The 23,116-nt window shown below is 43.8% G+C and overlaps 1 protein-coding gene across 1 annotated transcript in view; it reads left to right on the top strand.

Annotated features, from left to right (window-relative positions):
* Nucleotides 1-23,116, top strand: part of man1a2 (mannosidase, alpha, class 1A, member 2) — an 84,746-nt gene that overhangs the window by 57,586 nt on the left and 4,044 nt on the right. Inside the window, exons 7-13 of the mRNA XM_069533325.1 lie at nt 10,824-10,918; nt 11,651-11,774; nt 11,859-11,952; nt 17,941-18,056; nt 19,084-19,303; nt 20,314-20,486; nt 22,389-22,504. Coding sequence (XP_069389426.1) covers nt 10,824-10,918; nt 11,651-11,774; nt 11,859-11,952; nt 17,941-18,056; nt 19,084-19,303; nt 20,314-20,486; nt 22,389-22,504 — 938 coding nt within the window. The remainder of the gene's footprint in view (nt 1-10,823; nt 10,919-11,650; nt 11,775-11,858; nt 11,953-17,940; nt 18,057-19,083; nt 19,304-20,313; nt 20,487-22,388; nt 22,505-23,116) is intronic.

Genomic DNA, 23,116 nt, shown 5'->3' with positions numbered 1-23,116 from the left:
AGCTTCAGTCTGGGAAAGGTGAAACAAAAATGTCAGAGCACTTTCTTTTACTGGATTTGTATTTATTTAAAGTTGTGCTTATGCAGCTGTAAGGCTTAGAGTATAGATAGAGGTAGGGAGGGTTCAGGTGAACCTTAGTAGATAAGAAACAACCGGTAACTAGGTGTCCCTATTTAACTTTTACCTTCAAACTGTTAAACACTTCCAACATTTGCATGTTGAAAAATGTAGTCTGCGTCGTCCAAGAAGATAATCCCAGAGAAGTGACGGGTCACGGAATTCAAAGCTCAGGTGGGGAAAATACAAATTTTTAAGAAAACCCCTGTAATACAAACTGACGATGCTGATATTAAAAAGATGTGGACATTTACAGTCGAGGAGTTTTGGAGGAGCTGTGAAGGAATCAGGTTTATGTGCTTCGGAGCTTGACTCATGCAATTTAATCTGTCTCTCCTGACTCCTCCAAAACTTAATTGTCTTTTTAGTTTGTCTCCAGGTTGAAAAACCAATTCAATGGTTCGTGACTTTAAGATGGCTTCGTGTGCACTGCCGTTATTCATCCCTCGACTATTGAACTGCCTTTCTTTTATTGTACTCATTGTGCTTCATTGTCCTCTTAGACTTCATTATTCTATTCTTTACCCCTTTTTGCATTCATTTACTTAATGGCACTGTTCTCCACATCTTTTTAAATCACTTACCTCACAAAAATCACTTTCCTGTTACGGCCAAAGATAAAAAGTGTAAGAAAATCAACTCCAAGCACCCGTAGATATGTTTGGATTTGTCACAGAGGGAATAAAGGGTTGATTGCGTTGATTCCTCCTCCCATTAAACTAACAATCTCTGATCGGCCTCACCCGCTTGTCGCCGAGCAATACGGCTGCTGTTGGACCCGATACAGAAGTTTTACTGGCCCTTGGTTTACCTGTAGCTGACGCCTGATGCTAGCATCGGACGCAATGAATCCTGGGATAGGTTGGCCCGAGAGAGATCCACCATCTTCGAGATGGAAAAGATTTGGAGAATCCTTCAAAATGGGACGGTCAAATCTCCCCCACGGTCTTCTAGAGCAACCTCCGAATGAGGTGTCCCCGAAATTGAGACACAGCTTCTGAGTATGTGTAACTGTTGAGACCTGCACTATACTGAGTCCCCCTCTAGTTTATTAAGCAGTAGTTCTAAATTGACATCTCTCAGAAAGAGGAGTATGAATTATTAAATGGTTTGAAATAAGTATCTTACACCCTGTGGTTTACATCTATTGTGTGTGTGTGTGTGTGTGTGACAAAGAGAACAAATCTCAGGTGTTTTTTTTTTTTTACCCCCTTGTTGCTTAAGACAAAAAAAGAATTCAGAGAGGACGAGCGCGACGGAGCTGATATGAGTAAGGAACAGCAGATTACCCAGAGAAGGGAGAAGGTCAGGGAAGCAGGCCAAGCATTGTGATGTAGGATAATGAGGTGATAGAAAAGCTGCAGACTCTGCAGGCGTTGACGCTACAGCACACAAACCACCCTCTGGATGCATGGATGGAGAGAAGGAAGGAGGTAAAGAGATGGAGAATGACAGAAATGGAACAGCAAGTGGAGCGGAGGGTGGTCGAGAGTTTTACAGGCTAGTGAGAAATACAGGGGGGCAGAGTAAGGGAACGGATGTTTCATACCGAACAGCCAAAAACAAAAACACGGCACTTATTTCGTCTGCCACCAAAAGTCATAATTAAATTAAGAACACTGCTTCTGAAAACAACCTGCATCGCTCCTTTTCTTCAATTGTTGCGAATCTGAACATCTAAACCTCGGCTCGTCTCATCAAACCATAGTCTCTGAGATATTTCATACCTTCCCCAAGTTGTTTGTCTTCCTACCTGAACCTTGCGTCCTCCGGATACGTAGGAAAGAATGTTCTGCATTATAACTTCTTCTTCCTCTGAGCTCAGTCTGCTGTGTCATCCTGTGTAAGAGAGGTCTAAAATATGAGACGGACAAAGTTAACAAACTATATCTAGACCATAAAAATCTCCAACAGCCCAAACTTTACTGCTTTGGTCTCACGTCCAGTGATTAGTGACTGCAGACTGCAGTTTATCCGCTGGCTGTCTGTTTCATCTCCGAGCACTGAAGAGGCAAAACTTCAGTTAACTGATGTTCATGTCAGTGAGAGAGCTGCACATATTGAGGCCACCCCATTTGTTTCAAGCAACAATCGTCTACTTTCCCTCAGGAATCATTCTCCCCCCTTTTACAGATTTTTTTTGTGATGACATGGTTAGTAGCAGGCTGCTGCTGTGCCAGACACACACACACACACACACTGAGAGAACAAGAAAAAACCAAGATGGCGTATCAAACAGGAGAAACATTTTAATTTCATCGCTGCTTTATGGACTCCGCTCTGCAAACAAATGACTTTATCATTCCCATGCAAACCGGGTTTATCTGCACCACGTAAAACTTAATTATTTGATTCAGGCACGTTGGAAAGTGCGAGCTCACACAGAAAGCGGAGAGTTGGAAGTAGAGAGAGGTTGAAAGGCAGTCCAAATGAGATTAAGTCAGAGAGCTGTGAAGAAGAGAGAGAGAGAGAGAGAGAGACGGAAGAGGCCAGAAAAAGAGTGAGAGATTTCAGTAGCGGAGATGACAAGCAGAAAGATGTGAAGAAATGGACCATGCACCGAAAACGGGAAAAGAGAAGGGATTGGAGACTAATGGGATTAATTAAATGAGGGGAAGAGAATGATGGAGAGTGGTAAATGAAGGTGTACAGTGGTTCAGGTAAAGACTGTTCATTTCCTCAAGTCCTCTCTCTCTATCCCTAAGATAAATTCACAAAACTCAACTTTAATAGTCAGAGTTTCACAGATCAACATCCAGTATCGGCTTCTTGAGATGTCCCACATTTTAACGTTACTTAATTCTGTTTTCAGCTCTCCTCAGGGGGAGACGATGGGAACATTCAAGAAAGGTTCATCTAAATGACTGAAGAGACAGTGTGAGCTCATCAGGTGGGAGCAGAACAACCAGTCGCCAGCCTCAGCGTTATTATCTATCTGTGAGATCTGAGGGGTCCGGCGTCAAATCAGACTCCAACCAAACATTCCAGGGCTTTTTGTAAAAACTACTCACATTCCGGTCTCATTAGGTGTCGTGGTGTCGCTGCAGTCTCCATGAACGGTCACCTGTTCATCGCCGATCATAGAACTCATGAAGGTTCTCACAGTGTTGTCGTCAGACGTCCACAGAGGTCTTGGTTTCAGACTCATCACAGTCCTAAAGGTGACAGGATGTGATGTCTGTAATTCAAACGATCACGGAGCTAATTCAGTGATGAGATGATTATTGTTTCTTTCGTTGCTTGAATCTTTGCCCCCTGCTTTCAATGCAGAGCCACTGGATGATAAACAGTGTGAGTCAATGATCAGCTGATCATGAAGAGGCATGACTAAGTATGAAAATGACACACAGCAACTACACACGCACACACACACACACACACACACACACACACACACGGACGGCTTACTTAATCCTGTCTCTCCTGTGGGGCCTCGGGGTCCTTCTTACCAAGCAGGCTCATTCAGCACATTTCACAGTCTACCCCTTAATCCGTTTAGGAGGCTCCATTACATGTCAACAGTGGCCCACTGCTTACACCCTAGTCTGTGTGTGTCTGCTTGTGTGTGTGTCTACGTGGGTTCAGTGTGTGTGTGTTCAGATTCTTTATTGCAGTGGATAATGATGATCTTATTAAGGTCAAATACTGAGTATTAGTCATAGTTCTTTTCACACAGCTTGTAGAGACTTCGTTATTTGAATTATCAGTTCTCCAGGTTCTAATTGAATGGTAGAAATTGACGTCATATTATAGAAAGTTTTTATAGTAAGAGACATCGTTAGTAATATTCAATGAATAGTACTAATGATGCTCTGCATCACAGAGTTTTCCATCACATCGCCGACACGTCTTCTTTTGTTATTTTGCTGCACCCTTTTCTTTTGCACGTGACCAGAGAGTTGGCACCACCCACTGCTTCTCTCAGTGAACCGAATCCTCATATTCACACATCAGTAGTTGATGCATACATTTGCATCTCAATCAGTTTAAGAAGACGTTTATCATCACAGGGTTGTTTCACCACTTTCGTGTCGTAGAACTGTTTTTCAATGTGATAGAAAAGAGATGATTGGTTAAACAGCAGAGTCAATGAAAATCTGATTATACAAAAGATTGAGCACATGAAAACTCTGCTTTCAGGACGTCGATGCAAAAACCTACTTTTGAGTATTTGTTATTTTTCTGCTTCCTCCTTATTTTTTTCATGCAGAATAAAACTTCCCAGATGTAGGATTAAATATGTTCAAGTTTTATGTGTCTGGGTTTTCTATGTGGGACTTTGTGCACTTGTGAACACTTTGTTGTGCTCGTCTCTGTCTAGACTCGTCTCTCTCAGCTCCTGCTCTGCTTTACAGCCATTTCAGATCCTCCCAGCTGCTCACAGCTTACAAATGATATCCTCATGTGTAATAACTGGATCATTGGCTGAGTTTAGGACGTGTTTGAGTGGCGGATTACAGCTCTGCCCGTCCCTGGGACGTAACATCGATGTTCCATTTCTCAAATCATTTCATCCAAAGCACTTCACAGGAGCATTCCTTGCATTTTTAGCATTGGCCGGTCCCAGAAGAAATCTAACCGCCCACCCCCTGGCAGCTCCAACGTCATTCTTCACCACGAGGGCCACGGAACCAGCCTGCGTTCCTCTCTAACCCGCTCACCCTTCCCTGCTGCACTCTAAATCTGCTGTCTGGGAATTTGGCAAATCGAAACAAACAAGGCTGCAGCCTATAGTCGTTGCTAATCCTGAAAAGGGGGAGAGAGAATGGAGGAAAGAGTGATAGGGGAGAGAGAAATGGAATGGTGGGTGTGAGGGATGGTAATGGAGGACACTGCTAATGGGGGAATAAAGAAAAGAGAGACACAGTTAAGTGAAAAATGGGAGTAGAAGGGATAGAGGAGACTGATTGCATTGTAAAGTAATTTTATCTGGATTATACTGGATTATATTGGATTATTTTGAACATAATATCTGAGTAATCTGATAAATCTGATGATATTCAGTTAACAAACAAGAATTTCTTCACCGTGATTTGGTCGTATTAAAAAAAACAGTAGGTGTCCAGAGCCGATCCCGTCACATTCTAATGGATCTGAATCTCGAAATCTGTTCCCTTCGTTCTGTATGAGACTGTTGTGCTCTGAGCTGCACTCGACAGAGAAGCAGCTCAAAACATAAACCGCTGAAAATTAGCACGTCTCGATGTGACATCCGAGTTCAGACACGGAGGTTTTCAAAGTACACGTCCACTAAACTCTGATGTTGAAAACGTTCTTCTACCAGCTTCTCGGTTTCAGTCGGCGCTGAGCGGCACCTTCACAGGTTATGATGATATTTGAGCTGCCGCTAATTAATGTTGATTCATTGAGTAAGTTGGTGATGGGCCTGATTCAAGCTTGGCTGTTGTCAGTTTGTGCGCTCGCTGCTTGTCAAAGATATTTCGTGAGGGAAGTGGCTTCACTCCATTGCAACTATTTATTCAACCACATATATACGACTTGAAATAAGAACATTTGATGTAAATTGGAAATTTGCACATCTTTGCTGTGTTGTTATTTCTGTTTCCATAAGTTTTCAAACCCTCGTACTGATCATATCAGCTGTGTCTTTATCGGCCGACAGGTTAACCAGTAGCGCTCTGTAATTTAAGCTCATTAACTTTCATTATTTGGGTTAAGAGGCTCATAGAAAATAATAATAATAAGATTAAAGACTACATCCGTGTTCTTTAAAAAAAAAAAAATCAATTTAATCAACATTTAGGTCAAGTAAATACATGTATTGTTTGGGGTATTGGCATGTACGTCCACATTTAACAGCGCTCTCTGTTGGATGGACTGTGACGGTGTGAAATCTCTGTGCGTGCTTGCGTGTGTATGTGTGTTCTCTGAGAGGGAACATCCTCCAGTGATCGATATTGAAGTGTGCTGTGATGCATTTTAAAAGGCTGAACACTAAAGCTGTCAGCCCTGGAGGGAGGACGACCAGACGACAAACTGTCCCGACTCGTCCTCCCCAAGGATTTTTTAGCTCAAAGCTCACAATATCCTTAAATATGTCTCCCTGCCACAGTGAATATAATGTCAACAGTACAGACGCACACGGGCCTCGTGGTTTGTTTCGCTGCAGTGATTTGGTGAAGTGTCAAGGTGGAAAAGGACACAAGCGTAACTTTTGTTTTGTTGACAATTTAAGCGTGGTACATTTCACAACTCAGTGGTTACTGGTGGAATGGGACAGACTGCCAGAGTGAAGGTTGAATAACTTTGATTCAGGAGGAGGAATATGAAATGAGGTATACGCTCCAGAAGGGCCACGTTGCCAAAGCTCTTCCTGTTTGATGGTAATCCATGTCTGATGTTGTCAATTTTATTGGGACTTTTTTATATTATTATTTCAAATAAAAACCATAGACTGTATATAAAGAGATAAAAACCTGTAGCCGCAACCAGAATATGGGATGTGATGCAGAACGAGATCTTATATTATTTTATATTATTTTATATTCATGAGGATAAGGAATATTTACACTTGCCGTTTTTATTTGTGTGAATTTTGTCAGCTTTATACAAATATACAGTTTTTGTCTTACCGTGCAGGGCGTGGTAGTGATAGTTCAATACCTCAGTTTTGTCCCCTTCACCGAAATAAGACGTGCTGAAGACAAATCCCTTTTTCCTTTGGACGAATAAAGACTAAGTGCTGTTTGTCAAATCAGTAACGTGGCAATGAGTATTTGCTTCAGTCAGTTTTTACTGGTTTTATAATCAATTCATTGTTTCAGCAACTTTCCAAGTTACACAAACTTGTCCTGCATTTATTTAAATGTGATAATCTTGGGGTTTATTTAGTTCATGAGTTAGTCGTCCGATGTTCCAGCGCTCCAGGAAATCGTGATAGTTCTTTTCACATTTTTGAAATGTTTTTACATTAAAAAACGAACAATGGATGTGCTGCATTAAATGATGCTGAATGAATCATTAGTTACAGTCCTACTAAATACTTCTCAATGATTATTCTAATGGGCTCTATTTGTTTATGTTGGATTTTTCTAAAAGTTACAAAGGACCAAACAATCATTAATTCAGATAAAAGAAATTCAAATTTACACAGAGATCCATGTTTTTCTAAAAAGGGATTTAAAAGCAGTAACAGATGTCTGGAGTCTAATCTCAGATTGTAAGAGTTTGGGGCTCCTGCTACAAAGCACATTAGTCTTTAGTTAATTGGGGGGAGGAGGGAAGCCTGAATGATTCTGTTTAAAGACCATTACAGAAACCCAGTGGTGAAGAGATAAAGGCATGGACGACTCTCGAGTCCTCAAATGTAAAGGAAGATTTAATCTTTGAAATCAAAGTAGGAAAAAACTGGACCTACCGACCGTCTTTATTTGGTCGTCTACATACAAATGTAACCTCTGGATTAAGACTCGTGATATCCCAGAATTCCATCTATCTGATATAAACAACTGGCAAACGAGGAGACTGCACTCATATCCACTACATTCAAAGAAAAGTACTTCATTATATTTTAATGATTTTTTTTTTAATGGCTTTGTAATGTCTGTGAAAGTTGTTCCATTAACCAACCTACCGCAGGCAGCATGTGTAGCATCCCTCTCAGCTGAGTGAACAGAGATGGAGCGCCTCTCTTCGTAGGTCTTAAAATGCTCTGGAGTGATATAAACGAGACAAGGGACACGTGGAGACGCTAATGAAGCAGACTCTCTTGTCCTCCTTCTCTCAGCATGTTTACTTCCTTTTAACAACCAACAACACAAGCCTCGTTTCCTCACAAGGCCCGGCTGCTATTTCCCTGAGAGCGTCCGGTTCTCTCATCGCTGCCTCCAGATGAAAGCGGCGGCGGCGGTGGAGGAAGATGATGATCATAAACTGTAACCTTTTATCGGCGAAGGCGGCCGGCTGTCTGCTCTGATGGGTCGTTTGGATCCTGTCCCTGCTTGATGACATCAGCAGCGGGATTGACAATAAAAGGCGATGGAGTTTGTTAGGGGCCGGGCGCGACGCAAATCAAAGGAGGGGTTTATGATGATTGGGCAGACACACACACACACACAGATACACAAAACCCGACACACACCGTCTTATCTGCGAGTCACATGTTCTCCAAGCTGAGATGCGAATATGCAATCGGTGATGATTCTGTCGGTATTTTGTGCCGTCATGTTTTCTTTGCCCTCGGAGGGATCCGTGAACTCTGGCTCTGACTTTACTCAGAGTTTGACTTCGATTATCTGTAAAAGGAGGTTCTCTGTGCTAGCATTAGCTTGTCAACCGACCGCAGCGCAGCTCGTGTTCTGTGCCGAGTCGTAACTTGTACGAGGGAGAACATGTGTTTCCATGGCTACCAGAGGGAACTCCATTGTAATGACCATTTAAGGTTTTATTTTCAGATTAGATTAGTTAAGTAAATGCTAACGTCAATGTCCACTTCTGTCCTTGTGGTTTACGACGGGTGATTTAATTCTACCGCCATCTAGATTCTTCCCCGCAGTGTTAGTACTTTAGATGTATGTAATTTCAGCTCTTATAGAAGTATTTCAAGAAAGTTTGATTTTAAAAAAGAAAATCCTTGTGTGCGTGTGCAGCTCTGCCTGTATCTGTCCTCAGGAATGATTCTCTGGAGTTTTCCATCATTGTGTCATCACCTCTCGGCATCAGGCTTCTTTCTATCTCTCTCTCTCTCTTTCTCTCTCTCTCTTTGATCCCCTTTCATCCCTCTCTCTAAAGTTTGCTCTCTTCCTTCTCTCTCATTCTTGCACTTTCTCATAATGTCTCGATGGTCAGGTCCGTCTCTGCGTCTGACTGCACCATCCTCTCGCTCTCGGAGTCTCAGTCTGTGTTTGTCTCTTGTTTAACTCCGCAGCTTGACCTCTAAGTCTTCCGTGAGATGTCCCACTGGCTGCTTAAGAATTCTGCAAACAGCAGCATGTGTTATTGCTCCCTCTTACTCTGAGACAGCAGGAATTTTCCATAGATCTGGTCTCTCTATAAAACTGCTCAGCCCTGACAGATTGTGTTGATGAATCAGCCTGTGCCTGCCTCGTATTGAAGTGCTGTCCTCTGTGGGTCTGCTCCACCTGACTGTCGTCTGAGAGCTGAACCACTTCCTCTTTGTGTATTTATTCCACAGCGGTCCTTAAGTAAACTTGTTCAAGTTGAAATTTGTTGAGTCATTTTGCTTTTGAATGTTGTTTTCTAACAAAGTGGACCTTTGTGCTTCACAGCTGCTGGTGTTGAAGAATGTCGTGTTTTGTAATTTGAAGCAACACAATCAGTTTGTTTTTTTTCGGTTATGTAACTTTGGTGTTTTATGGCCTAAGAGGAGAAAGTGACAGAGTAAGAAACTGAACAAGAGTAAACATCAGACCGACAGGATGCAGGACCGATGACGACCTGGTCGTTGCCTGAAAACAAAGGCACGTGATCACCATCGTCCATGGGGAGGCTCCAACTGAGACTTGTATTTACGCCAGTGGTGAATTATACCCCCCCACACCTGCAGGGGGACCCCCAGTGTACCCGCACAACTAAATAAAAAGTTTCTGTCTCCTGTCGACTCGATAAGTAAGTTTTAAACGTACAAATGTTCTACTTCTTGAGTGTTGGAGAAGACACGACGGAGCACCGAGTGTTGTGTCGCTGTCGTGATGTGGGAAACTGTCGCCGCTCGTCCACAGAGGTTTTGGTGTCTGCGCCTCAGCTCTGTGAGATGTGAAGCTTCAGTTGTGTCGACTGGGAGTCAGACTTTCTTGAGCACAGCGGTTCATTACTGTCATGTTTTCAGGCAACACTCAAAACCCAGAATGCATCTCTCTCAGCTAATGTCCTGCTGTGTTGGTCTAGTTGACCTTCATAATGGTTTGCAGTTTATGCTGTGAGTATTTTTTGTGGGCTAAAAGAATGAACATGTTTCTATTTCTTTTCGTGGTAAAAGTAGATTTATTGAAGTTTTAACTCGGATGATGGAAAAGTCAACTTGGTAAACTGTTTTATTTTTGTATTGACTCTTTGCTTAGAATCACATTGTGAATTTTTGTTTTTCCACATCATTCATCCGACTCCTGTTCTAAGCTCCGGGCACAGCCACAGATCCAGTTAGTGCGGCGGCATCATAACCTTAGTGTCTTTTCATCTTCCTGATTGGCAGACTGAGAAAAGAACAAGGGCTGCAGCAGATTTTCTCGGGCCTTCATCTGTCAGGCGGGTGCAAGAACTTGTGTAATCTCCAAACGAACACATCCTCCCCTCCACATCACTCTGTATAAATTAGACGCCAGTCATGATAATAGAAATCCAACTCTGACTGTGTACTTTGTTCTCTGGCGCTGCTCATTTGATGCAGTTTGACCTCCGAGCTTTTCTCGTAGACATCTCCGCGGTATTCTGCAACATTTCACATTACTGCAGCGCGGTGTGAAGGGAGGTTTTGCATATATTAGGCTGCCAGTCTCCCCCATAAATCTGTTGGGCTCTGACACTGTGCAGCCATCATTTAGCAATCGTCTGTCTGCTGTCATCTCACTCTGCCTTATTTGCCTTCGTCCTGCATTTGTTTTGGCAGTTGTTTTCTGCTGGTACCTGTCAGCGGTTTGAGGAGAATATTAAGCAGGCGGAGGGATGGACATCTCAATATTCTCACAGGTAACCAGTCGTGGACTCAACCCTCTTTTGTCTGTTGCCAGGTTTTCAAGCTGAAGGCGGTCCAGTTGGCCGAGAAGCTGCTTCCTGCCTTCAACACTCCCACAGGAATCCCCTGGGCCATGGTCAACCTGAAGAGGTCAGTGACACTGCCACTGAAAAACCATCAGCGTCACACCCGAGCCCTTTTCTATTGTTGGTCTCTAGAGCCGCCCTATTTTTGTCCTATTTTCCCTCCATCCCCCACTGCTCCCTGTGTTATCAGTTTACTTATTCAGTAAGTGAAACAAGGAAATGAAATAAAATGTCTATATTAATCCGCAGGGTACTTTGTTGCTAAGCAGCCTGTGTGTACGTGTGTGTGTGTGTGTACGTACGTGTGTGTGTACGTACGTGTGTGTGTACGTGTGTGTGTGCGTGTGCGTGTGTCACCACTGTAACCGACACAAACTTCATGCTGTGATTTATTCAGTTCCAACTGAAAATCGTTTCACTCCTGACTGGTGGTTTTTTTTTAATGAAGGTGGGGAACACAGACTTGAAGAAGCAAACCAGTGTCATGCATGAAATAATGAAATGTTTTATTTGTGTGTTGAGACAGTTACTGGCATTCAAACCTTTTTATTTACAGTTTTTTATCATTCACATTTTATCATTTACCATAAAATCACAGTCACAGTTGTTTTCTAAGATTTATCTAAACCCCGTCATTTCACGTGTTTCTATTTTCTTTGTATATTTTTAAATAAACATTAAAAATCAGTATGTTTAAAGGTCTTAGTTTAAAAGCCTGTCAGCCAAGGCTGGTCCATAGTGTCATTTAGTTCTCTTGTCCAGTTATAATCTGTCTGTCTCTCCTCCACCTCTCCAGTGGCGTTGGTCGGAACTGGGGTTGGGCGTCGGCAGGAAGCAGCATCCTGGCGGAGTTCGGGACTCTTCATATGGAGTTCGTTCACCTCACGTATCTGACAGGGAACCCTGCCTACTACCAGAAGGTAACGCTAAGAAGTGATGTTCACACAAAGACAATCTTTGGTTGTTTTGATTTAGATTAAAACTTTTGTGTGTGATGGTCTCAGGTGATGCACATCCGGAAGCTGCTAGCCAAAATGGATCGACCCAACGGGCTGTACCCGAACTACCTGAACCCCCGTACGGGCCGCTGGGGTCAACGTGAGTTCACTTTTCTGTTTGGATTCAAAGACTCGGAGAACAGCAGGGTTTACATCAAGACACTTCAGCCTCTGTGGCACTAAATCACTTCTTTATGTTAATACAAGTCCTGCATCTAATGCCTTCAGTTGTACATTTATAAAAAGATGTTCGAGGTGCGATGCATTTTACTTTTCCACTCTTAATTTGAGAGTACACTTGAATCTCTGGATCACAGATTTACGAGCAGTCCGTTGAGAAAAGTGTCAGATTGCAGGTGTAAAAGGATCAAGTTCTCACAAGTGCTATGAAGAGAAACTGGAGGAATTAACACTAAGTGAAGGAACGAAGAGAAGTGCCGTCCAACGGTTCGTCTTTAATGAGAACAAATTAACGCAAGTGGACAAAGATGGAAGACGGGGGGAACACGGTATTCCCAGTATATTGATTGCACCATGACGGTGTTTCCACGGAATTTAACAGCTCCCGTAGAGAATCCAGACATGCACTGAAATGCTATTCTTACTCTGAAACCTGTTGTTAATGCTTGAAGTCGTTTTTGGACAAATAGCATAATTAAAACTGGCGAGACGTCAAATGTGTTGTCGGCTTACACAAACAGTAATGAAGTTAAACCCGGCGTGATGGAAGGACAAAGAAGAAGTGTGTCGTGGTCACTTTGAGGACACCGATGAAAAGAGAGGCAGAAAATATTTAGATGGGAAAGTTTGAATTTATCATTCAAGCATGTTAAATAAGCACGAAGGCTCTGACACTTAAACCTACAGTAGATGATAGATGTGACGTGAGGGGCAGGTTCTCACTCAGTTGTCTTAACATACAAACAAATATATTTAAAAAACACGTTCCAGTGATTTTTCCCCGGATGCTCAATGCTGTAAAATTTGCTCGTCCATCAGATATGACTCTCTGCTCGGGGGGGTTTGCTCTGTTTAGTTCAGAGGAATAAAATAAAATCTGTTTAGAATCGAATGTAGTCTGTTCAATTTCATAACAAGTAAATGGAAAATAGACAAATGAGGAACATTGACTCTGCACAGAGGAGAAAATTAAACTCTTTAGCAGCTAGTTCTAATAACGGAGGTCGTCCATGAAGATGCAAACTGTTTGTATTTGTTTTACACGTCGACAAAACAAATGGCGGGCGCTCATGCACGGATGGAGAAATGGAGAGGCTCGTTAATGGACGGACAGGTTGACAGTCAGACCGATGCTCTTGTAAGTGCACAGACTTGGGGCCAAAGGCAGGAAAAAAAATAAATGGATGGAAGATGGAGGGAGGGCAGATTGATGGATGGATTGATGAGTCCATTAACAGATGGATAGTTAGCTGGCGAGCTGCCTGGCCGAGCAGGTGATGATGTTTTCTGTTTGTGTGTGTGAGTCACTGAGTGAAACTTTATTTCTATTATAAAAATATACTTTGTGTTAAGAGCACAGCCTCCTCCTGCGTATCCATTAATCTATTTGTGCGTTCATTGTGGTCGTAGGCGAGGACACGCTAATGAGCTGCCTCTCAACCTTGTTGCCCGAACAAGCTGTTGATGACAACACGTGTTTAATTAGAGTTCAGTGCTACTCCACAACAAACCTCAGCCCTAAATAGTCATGAAGCAAATCATTAGTTCTTGTGTGTAACTTTTTCTTGAAGGACAATAAAATACTGCAGGTATTTATTTATATATATATGAAGAACACTCAACCTTTTCAAACCACTAGGGGGCAGCAGTAGAGTGACATTTATTATGTGGAACTACTCGGTGACTTGACCCACGTAGCCCTGATTAAGAGAAACAAGTGGTTTAATAAGTATTCCTCTCTGGATCCTTTGAATTTTAAAATTGAATTGGTTCTTTCTTGGCCCACGTCACATCCTTCCTCCAAGTTCGGAGGAAATCCGTTGTGTAGTTTTCACATGATCCTGCTGACGAACCCACCAACAAGCAAACAAATGAACAGGAGGCGAGAGCGCGACCTCCTTTATGGAAGAAATTCAGTTTTAGTCAGAAGCAGGTCAGACACATCCTCGTTATTCATCATCAGTGCTGTTCAACACATTTTGTCATGAACGGTGTTATACGACACAGATCTCTCTTTCAGACCGGCTGAAATATCAACGTCATTACATTCGCACATTCAGGACGGCAGAAAATGACTCTGCTCAGATAAATGCACCGTGTGTGTGTGTGTGAATAACGGGTTGTTGTCAGGACGTGCTTGTTTTCGAACACCTGTAACTGCTGCAGAGTCGACCAGGGACACGCTCATCCATTTGAATTCATTACAGAGCCCTTTGGACTCAGCTCTCTCGACTGGCGAGCGAGAGGCAGGGAGGATGTCTCACTCTAGATTTATGTGCCCCGGAGTCTGGGAACAAAATGAACACAAACCACCAGCAAAGATCTGTCTGCGGCGGCAGGGTTCCCATGTTGTATAAGCCGCCGCGGCGAGAAAACAACCGTCACGTTTGTTGAAAAAGTTAAAAAACGAATACATGTTTGAAAATATTCCAATACCCGACCGCTCTACCCCCACGCACGCAGTCAAACGAGATTGAACAGTGGACGTTGCTCTGCTGGTCTGTGGTGCCTCCTCCAGGTGAGCCTGCAGATCATCGTTGGAGAGTGAGGTGAACACGACAAACAGTCTCAGGACGTCTTTGTTTGCTCCCGTCCTCCGTCATTGTACTTTTCCCTCCACTTGGACTGAATGCTTTAAAAAGTGACAGTCCTCGGTTAATGCATGCATGTGTGTGTGGGTGCACGTGTGTGTGTGTGCACGTGTGTGAGTAGCTGTTAGTATCGGGTGAGGACTGTATGTGAACGCGTGCCTGCGTTGGAGACGACGTGTGAAGTGTTTGAAAGGGTTGCAAGCATGTGTCGACAAATGCATCACCCCGCGTGTTCCTTGCTGCGAGTGTGTAGGTGTATAGACAGTAGTTAAGCCAGACTAATGAGGAATGAGGCCGAGCTCCTCCGTCTTAATGAGATCCGGCTGTGACTGACAGTCTTATTAACACACACACACTCCCCTGTCTTCCCATAATACTCTGCTTCCCACACACACACACACACACATGTGCCTTCCACTCCCTCTTTCAAACTTTCATCGCTAGATCTCCATATCGTTAAATCTCTGAAACAGGAGGAAACACTTTTCATGTTGTGTTGAACAGAACTCCAGAAAAGTTAAGGTAGGTAAAAGTAATTTCCTTGCCCTTGTCTCCCATCAGCAGCCGCTTAACCACAAACCAACCGTACGAGCCGCAATCGCAAAGTACCTGATTTAAAATTGGACGCTATCCCGGCGCTCCCGCCACACCAGGAGCCGTCTGGAAGTCCTGATGCGTGAGCACGTCAAGCACCATCTGTGGCTCCTGTCGGATCTCCTTCAAAGTCGCTTCACCTTGAATTTCTCTTTGGGTAAAACCTAAGAAACCTGCGAGTTTTCCAGCTGCTCCAACTTACAACGGAGCGCAAAGTTCCCATCATGCAGCAGTTCAGTTCATTTGTGCCGAGTGTCCCTCAGATGCTTCAGAACAGTGATTTACAAGAGAGTCTGACCCTGGAGGCAAATTCACCACTTCTGACCAGCACATCGTGATGATCCGACTGTGACTGAAGACAACACATCTCCACCTCCTCCCACTATCCAGATATAAAGTTTTTCACAATTAAAAAAATATCCTTTACTTCGAACTCTGGCTCATTTGAAGTAGTTTGATGTTTTTCTGGCACAGGAACATTTTCTTTATTCTTAATTCCATCTACAAAGCTTCATTGGCCTCTTTTCTTCTTTTTTTTTTCCAGCTGGGAAAACAGCCGGCAGTGAACCCGACTTCAGATTTACTGAAAAAAGGAAATCAAGCGACTTTTTAAATTTTTAATTAATTTCTTTACTCTCCAGTAACTTGAATCAGTCGTTAATTATGGTGGACTATATCTTACACTCGGACACGTCGGCTGTAAATTAAACGTAGTAGAGCCTGAAACATCGTCGTGTTCTTGAGTGAGTTGAACAGAGGAGACATAAATTAAACTGTCTCGATAACATACAGATATTTCTAGCAGCTTGTGCCCTTGGTTTCAAATTGTGTTTGAACCTTTGTGCCGACGTCTCGTTGTGTACATGCGTCTGTGTCGGCGCTTGAGTGTGGGTTAGAAACCTGGCTTTGATTGACAGGCACTCCCTGTCTGACCCTGAGCTTTGTCATCGGCAGGAAAGTGGGAGTGCATGTGTGGGTGGATGCGAAGTTGAAATATTGTGAGAGGTGATCGTGAAACAAAATACAAAAAAAACATCAGACCGCACATTTAAAGGAGCACTAATGCTAATTAGTATTTTAATCTCGCTGTCTTGTAATTTTCCTCCTTACATTCTGTCCCTCTGTGAGCTGTGGGTGGTTCCGTCTTTCCTCCGGTCTGATGCTGTGTTTTACTTTCACTTATTTGTGTCTTGTGCTTCGTTTGCCACATCAGGGTTTTGTGTTTTAATTAAATAGTTTTGCTTCATTGTTGTTTTCACATATTTTACTGCAGAAATGACTCGTTAAGTCAGAGGAGACATACGCAAAGAGCATTTTACACTGAGGCACGTTGACGGTGTGCAGGATGTTTTCATGAGTAGCTGGTCAGAGAATGTTCACCAGGACGAACTCCACAAACACGTTCTTTTCCAGCCAAGGGAACAAAGGTGAAACGCTGCCGCAGTCGACCTACAAAAGAGGGTTTTCTCTTTTATCGTGTCGCGTGGAAGAGGACCAGAAAAGAACTGGTGACCTGCCAGAGGCTGGCAGAGCAGAACTACATTCGCCAGCTTCCATCCAGGTCTGCTGGTTGTTTCCCACTCAGGATAGAATAGCATGAGTGCCACGGCCGAAGCAGGGGAATTCGTGAATCGACAGTATTCATGCTACGTTGATGAAAACATTTAATTTTATACATATGCATCATTAACTGCCAAATAAGACCCTAGAACAACATGGTGAACATGACTTCAGATCATATTTCCATTTGCGAGTGAATTGGTAACAAGCCATCTCTCAATGTGTGTATTTAAAATGGGTTTGTACAAAATGTTCTTTTATGTACACATGACGTACCCGTGTGATACACACGTGCACCAGCCCTCGGTTGACTCCGTCCATCGATTCCTCGTCTGTCTCGTTCCGTCTTTGCATATTCCTTCGTTTCAGAGTTACAGAGAACAGACGTTCGGGGAGTGAAGGAGGAAACGTTCTCCACGTTCACACTCACTGAACCTTCGAACTCGTTTTAATCAAGCTGCTAACTTAAGTTAATACGTTTCATAATGTTGCTTTAATCGTCTCCATCACTGGTTATGATGAAAAGACCATTTACAGTTGAATCACTGGATATCCCTTAAACTATAGTGCTTGTGTGTTTGTGTCTACACAAACTGTATTCATAATTTTCTTACCTTCACTGTCACGATGAGATGATGAATCTTAGCTGTGTTATTGTCTTCTCTTAAACAAGGTCAGTGAAATCGCCCCTGAAATGAACCAAAGTGCCATTAAAAACGAAGTGGACTCTCCGGAGAAAAGAGTTTGTTTTGTTAGCGGCGGCTGGCTAATGTCCCATCTTCACTATGCGGTGTCCTGCAAATTAGGACAGACATGAAAGCTGTGCAAACTTCCAAGGGGACGACTGGGGACATTGAAATGTGAGCTTATCAGGGACAGGGTAAACAAAACAGGAAATGAGAGGAAACACGCTGCCAATATATTGTGGGTGTCGAGGAGAAAAAAGACAGAGGGCTCGGATAGATGCTTTTCATGCCATATGTTGTGCTCTGCCAAGGACTTTGAGGCACAGTCGAAAAATGAATAATTCACTTTGACTCTCTCGTTTTGTCTGCGTCTCGCTGTTTCCTGCTTTGTCACTCTCTCTCCCTTTGTGTCCTTTTACCCGGCTGTTTTCAACAGTTTTTCTCTCCCCCCCCCCTCCTCCGCCTCTCTCTGTGCAGATCACACCTCAGTCGGAGGACTCGGGGACAGTTTTTACGAATACCTGCTGAAGGCGTGGCTCATGTCAGACAAGACGGATACGGAGGCTCGGAAGACGTATGACGACGCCATCGAGGTACAAACTAAAGCGAAGATTTGACAAACAAAGCGAAGCTCATCACTCGTCAGCTGATGTCATTTATCATTCCGGTGAATTAAAGAACTACTTTAAAACGCTGTAAAATAGACAAACCACCACTTTAAGGACCAACTTATACATTTACCTTGAATTTAATGGGTCGTCCTTGGTCCATAACACACTTCATCACCAAATTTAACTTAGACCACTTTAGTAGTTTTGTCTAATCCTGCCAACAGAAATACAAACGGCAATGAAAACAATCTCTTTGGTGGAAGTAATAACGTCATAAATCTCGGAGAACAGTAACAGCTCTCGGAGCAGTCATTTAGTTTGTGTTTCCAGTGCTCGTCCGTACAAACGAGGGACATCCGTTTAGTTTTTTTTTCAAAGACGGTAAGAGTGGATCTGTCAGGAAACAGATGTGTTTGTTTCGTAGCTGAAGCAGAAATCTGTCAGTCAGTGAGAGTCCGTGAGCAGAGCAGATGCTGCAGGGCGAGCGATGTGACGCGGTTTTAAATCCTCCCCTCACCACGTCTTCTGTTGTATTCTGTTCCCTTCCCGTCCCACGCGTACGCACGCTCAATATCAACGCCCCACATTAATACGTTCACGTGCACAAACACTTAAAATTCCATTCATTACCTCTGTCCACGTTCCCGCTGTAATAAATAAACACTGTCATTAACCCTTCCGTGAACTTATCTCTTCAAACGTCCACATTCTTACTCAAACACATAAATTCTATCCATCGCTGTGTTTCTCTCTCTACCTGCATACAAATTCACCCACACGCTTAATATTCCATCTGCAACCTCCGTCCACGTCCTCACTGAAATTATGCTGCTTATTTCCACTTTTTCAGTTTCTGTCTTCCCACAAACGTCCTCACTCGTCTCCAGATCCATAAATCTCCTACATTCATCATTTGCGGTTTCCGCAACGTTTACACACACACACACACACACACACACACACTCACACACACTCTCACACACTTACCCACTCCCTCTCTCCCCTCCAGGCCATCGAACGCCACCTGATACGCAAATCCAACGGCGGTCTGACATTCATTGGTGAGTGGAAGAACGGCCACCTGGAGAGGAAGATGGGCCACCTGGCGTGCTTCGCCGGCGGCATGTTTGCGTTGGGCGCTGACGGTTCACCCGACGACAAGGCCGGGCACTACCTGCAGCTGGGGGCCGAGATCGCGCACACCTGCCACGAGTCCTACGACAGGACGGGTGAGAGTCGCGGAACACTCACAACTGCACACGTGTTGAAAGCATCAGTTTACTGACGGGACGAAACCACGTAGAGACGTGTGCAGGATAATATGTTAATTTTGTTTATTAAGATTAAAAAGAAGTGACCCCTGGAGCAGAGAACATTAGATTTACTGCATCTGTCGGAGGGATTCTAGATTTATGAGACTGGTACATCAGGTGCTACCTGGGTTTTTTTTTTTTTTTTTTTTGGCAGATATTATATTTTCAGTGGCTCAAAGCATAAAATATATTATCTATTCAACAGTGACCTTCAGACAAACCCACCTGGGATGATTTTCAATAAGCATCACAAGTTCTCAGCAAAGAAACACCAGCGTGTGGTCGTGCATCATGACCACTTGTGCGTGTGTGTGTGTGCGTGTGTGTGTCGTCAGAGATCGTGGGGTTGTGCTGAGAAAGAGTAGAGGTTGCCGTGGCAACAAATGAAGATGGAGCGAGGGAAGGGGGAGGGAGAAAGAAAGAAAGGGAGAACCTGCTGGTGAGGTGGCAGTGAGTTTAATAGCAACGGTCAGGCTGTCTAAAGTCGGCCTGTTACTTCTTAATGAGTGTGTGTGTGTCTCTGTGTGTGTGTGTCTGTGTGAGCTCCTCAGTAATTTTCTACAGTTGGACTCTAAATGCCGATCACACTTAATTGGCAGGAAACACTGGTCTTGGACACACACACACACACTGAGCTGGATTCAGCGACTCAACAGTTTTGAGGAACGAGCACTAAAGGAAATTTTTAATCTTCTAATATCTGTATTTTTCTCTTCATCTTTCCTGTTTAACGTTTCCTCCCTTCTTCCCCCTCACAATTCTTTCATTCACTCCATCATCTCCTCCACCATCTATTCTTTGTTCCTTTTCTCACTTGTCCTCTTTCCTGTTCTACCTTCTCTCTCTCTCTCTCCCCCCCTCCCCCCCATTCCCCTCTTCCCTTCTCTCTTTCCTTTTTTTTTTCCCCATTCTCTTTCTCCCTCCAGTGCTGAAGCTCGGCCCGGAGGCCTTTAAGTTTGACAGCGGCCTGGAAGCGGTGGCGGTGCGGCAGAATGAGAAGTACTACATCCTGCGGCCGGAGGTCATCGAGACCTACTGGTACATGTGGAGGTTCACCCACGACCCCAAATACCGGCAGTGGGGCTGGGAGGCAGCGCAGGTAAAGAAGCGAACACTCGTATATACTGTCAAAGTGCTGTCTGTGTGATTTCAGGATTCTCTCTCGTGCGTGTTAAATGTTAATACCTGCTGGAGAAGATGAGGTCTTACTAGTTGTTTAATCTTTTTGTGTTTTAATGTGAAATTCTTTATGAAAGTAGAAAAGAAACGGAAGCCCTCTCTCTCTCTCTCTCTCTCCTCTTCAGCTGCTCCTCTTCCTCTGACACAGGATTAAAGAGCTCGTCTTCTCTCCCGCAGTCGATGTGTCGTCTCTGTCTAAATCTCAGCCGACCTGCTCATCATCCATTCATTCCTCTTTCACTCTGTTTTCATATTCCCCTTTTTCTTCTCTTTCTCCTGCCAATCGTCCTGTCAACCCCCCCCCCCCCCCCCCCCCCCCCCCCCCCCCCCCCCCCCCCCCCCTTGTGTTTGTCAGCAGTGAAGCTGCTTCTCTTTGTTTTATCTAAGTGAGAGTAAGTGGATACTCACTCACGAGCCAAACAAATTATTCTGGTAAACTGTGTTTATTATGTGATTCTCTCTCTGTGTGACACGAAGTCGAGCCGCTGCTGAAGGGCTCGTCCTTAGTGCCTCTCTGGAATCATTTGATGAGTATGACAGTTCCTGAACTGTGTTCCGCTGCTTATATCTGTAGTTTCATTTCTATTTAACATGTTAATATTCAGGAGTCACAAGGTTTAGGTAAAGTTTTCAGTGTAATTAAGGAAAGAAATTGTGTTTAACTTGTCGGTAACTGTTTGGTTTTATTCTCTTCTTGGAGAAATCAAAACTCCTTCCAGCACGAGCACAGTTCGTACTGAAAACCTGAGCAGCGTTGAAGATCCAAAATGTGACCGGAGTGTGAATGCATCTGTTTGGCTCCAGCACGTGATGAAATATACGCTCACACACTTAAACTGATGTGTGTGAATGTGTTTGGCTGCTGCTGTGCGACTGTGCAGCGTGGATCCAGAAGGACGAACGCACGTCTGGAACCACGGCCCATGAAGAACGGGATTTACGGTTGAAACTGCCAGCGACAGAAATCTGCTGACAGCGAAATGGTCATTGGAGGTCGAGATGGAGAAGTGTGTGTGTGTGTGTGTGTGTGTGTGTGGGGGATGGAGAGGGAATGAAAGACAAGGACAGAGATAATGCTTTCAATTACAACCGTTAATAGTAAAAGTCGATCAGGTTCGAGCAGGAGTGAAATGCAGCCAGAATTATTATGCAGGCGCCGGTTTCACTGTAACAACAAGTGCTCGTTGTAAATCAATAGCACACACAGGTAATGTCGCTCTGTCGCCATCACCAGCTGGACGGCCGCTGCAGCTTTAATGAGCCGTTGCCGACACGTTTGTGTTTGTCTTGCGTCTCGTTTTCAATCAGGCGACACATTTCTGTTCCTCAGAGACACAAAAACGGCACTTTGACGTTCGCGGCGGAGCCTCGTCGAGGTGTGTGGGAAACACAGGTGTGATGGTGACGGGCTCGCAAATAAGCGATATCAGCGCAGAGGTGAAGAATTTCACATCGGCGCCTGAGAACATGACGAACTGAAATGTTTTTGAGTAAATTGTCAAAAATGAGCCAGCGGGCTCTGCATCACTTTAAGAAAAGCTTTGTGTCATTAAGCAGCGGTTTTCCCACATTAGGAATCTGCTCTGTGAGTAAATGCAGAACGAGGCGTTCGTGGTAATCATCTTTTCCTCCAGTTTAATGTTTGTCTTTACAGCTGCGGTTTCCTGTGTGCGTCTCCCCAGGACTCACTCTAATCTGTCACAAGCAAAGAAATTAATTATAGCATGCTTTTGTAAGCTTATTAAAATTGTGCTCTCCTTTGCCCCCCCCCCCCTCCACTGTTCTTCCCGTCCTTCTCCTCTATCCTTCTCCTCTTTTCCAGGCCATCGATAAGTACTGCAGGGTGAGCGGAGGTTTCTCGGGAGTGAAGGACGTCTACTCCTCTAACCCGACCTACGACGACGTGCAGCAGAGCTTCTTCCTGGCAGAGACGCTCAAGTAAGTCCACAGTCATCTGGTTCCATTATCGACTCAATCAATGAATCATCGTTAGGTTTGTTGATTAATTGATGATATTAGTGATTCGGTGACTCGCAGGCAGAGAGAAAAGATTACTCACATTTAAGAAATCAAATGAAAACAAAGGCTTCGTCATGTCTGTCCCAGACGTTCAGTTCCAGTAAATCTTCAAACACTGGACCTGACGAGATCCAACAAATCTTGTCGTGTAAAATAATTTGCATTTTAAATGTAACTGGAAACTTGTGTGAGTTTTCAGCAGAGTTGAACAAATCAAATGAAACAAACTGGTCAGTTTGTCTGAAGATGACGCTGTATTTCATAGACTGAGTCTGATGAAGCTCATTACATCATCAAATCAAATGAGGAATGAGCAGAAAAGCAGATTCAGCTCTCGTCTGGATTCTGGGGAAGTGAACTCAGGTTACTACGCACATCAGATGGAAGCAAGTGAAGGAATTCTGATTTAAAAAGCAGCACCTCATAGTCGTGTGAAAACTTTTTGGACCATTGATTTTAAAATGCTGAGTTACATTTGGAACCACTCGACCGTAGATCACGTCTCCTCTGTGTGTCTGATGTGACAGCGAT

The sequence above is a fragment of the Paralichthys olivaceus genome, chromosome 10 (genome assembly GCF_024713975.1).
Source record: "Paralichthys olivaceus isolate ysfri-2021 chromosome 10, ASM2471397v2, whole genome shotgun sequence".
Classification (NCBI taxonomy): Eukaryota; Metazoa; Chordata; class Actinopteri; order Pleuronectiformes; family Paralichthyidae; genus Paralichthys; species Paralichthys olivaceus.
The sequence above is the reverse complement of the archived record's forward strand: the minus strand, read 5'-3'. Positions and strand labels throughout refer to the sequence as shown.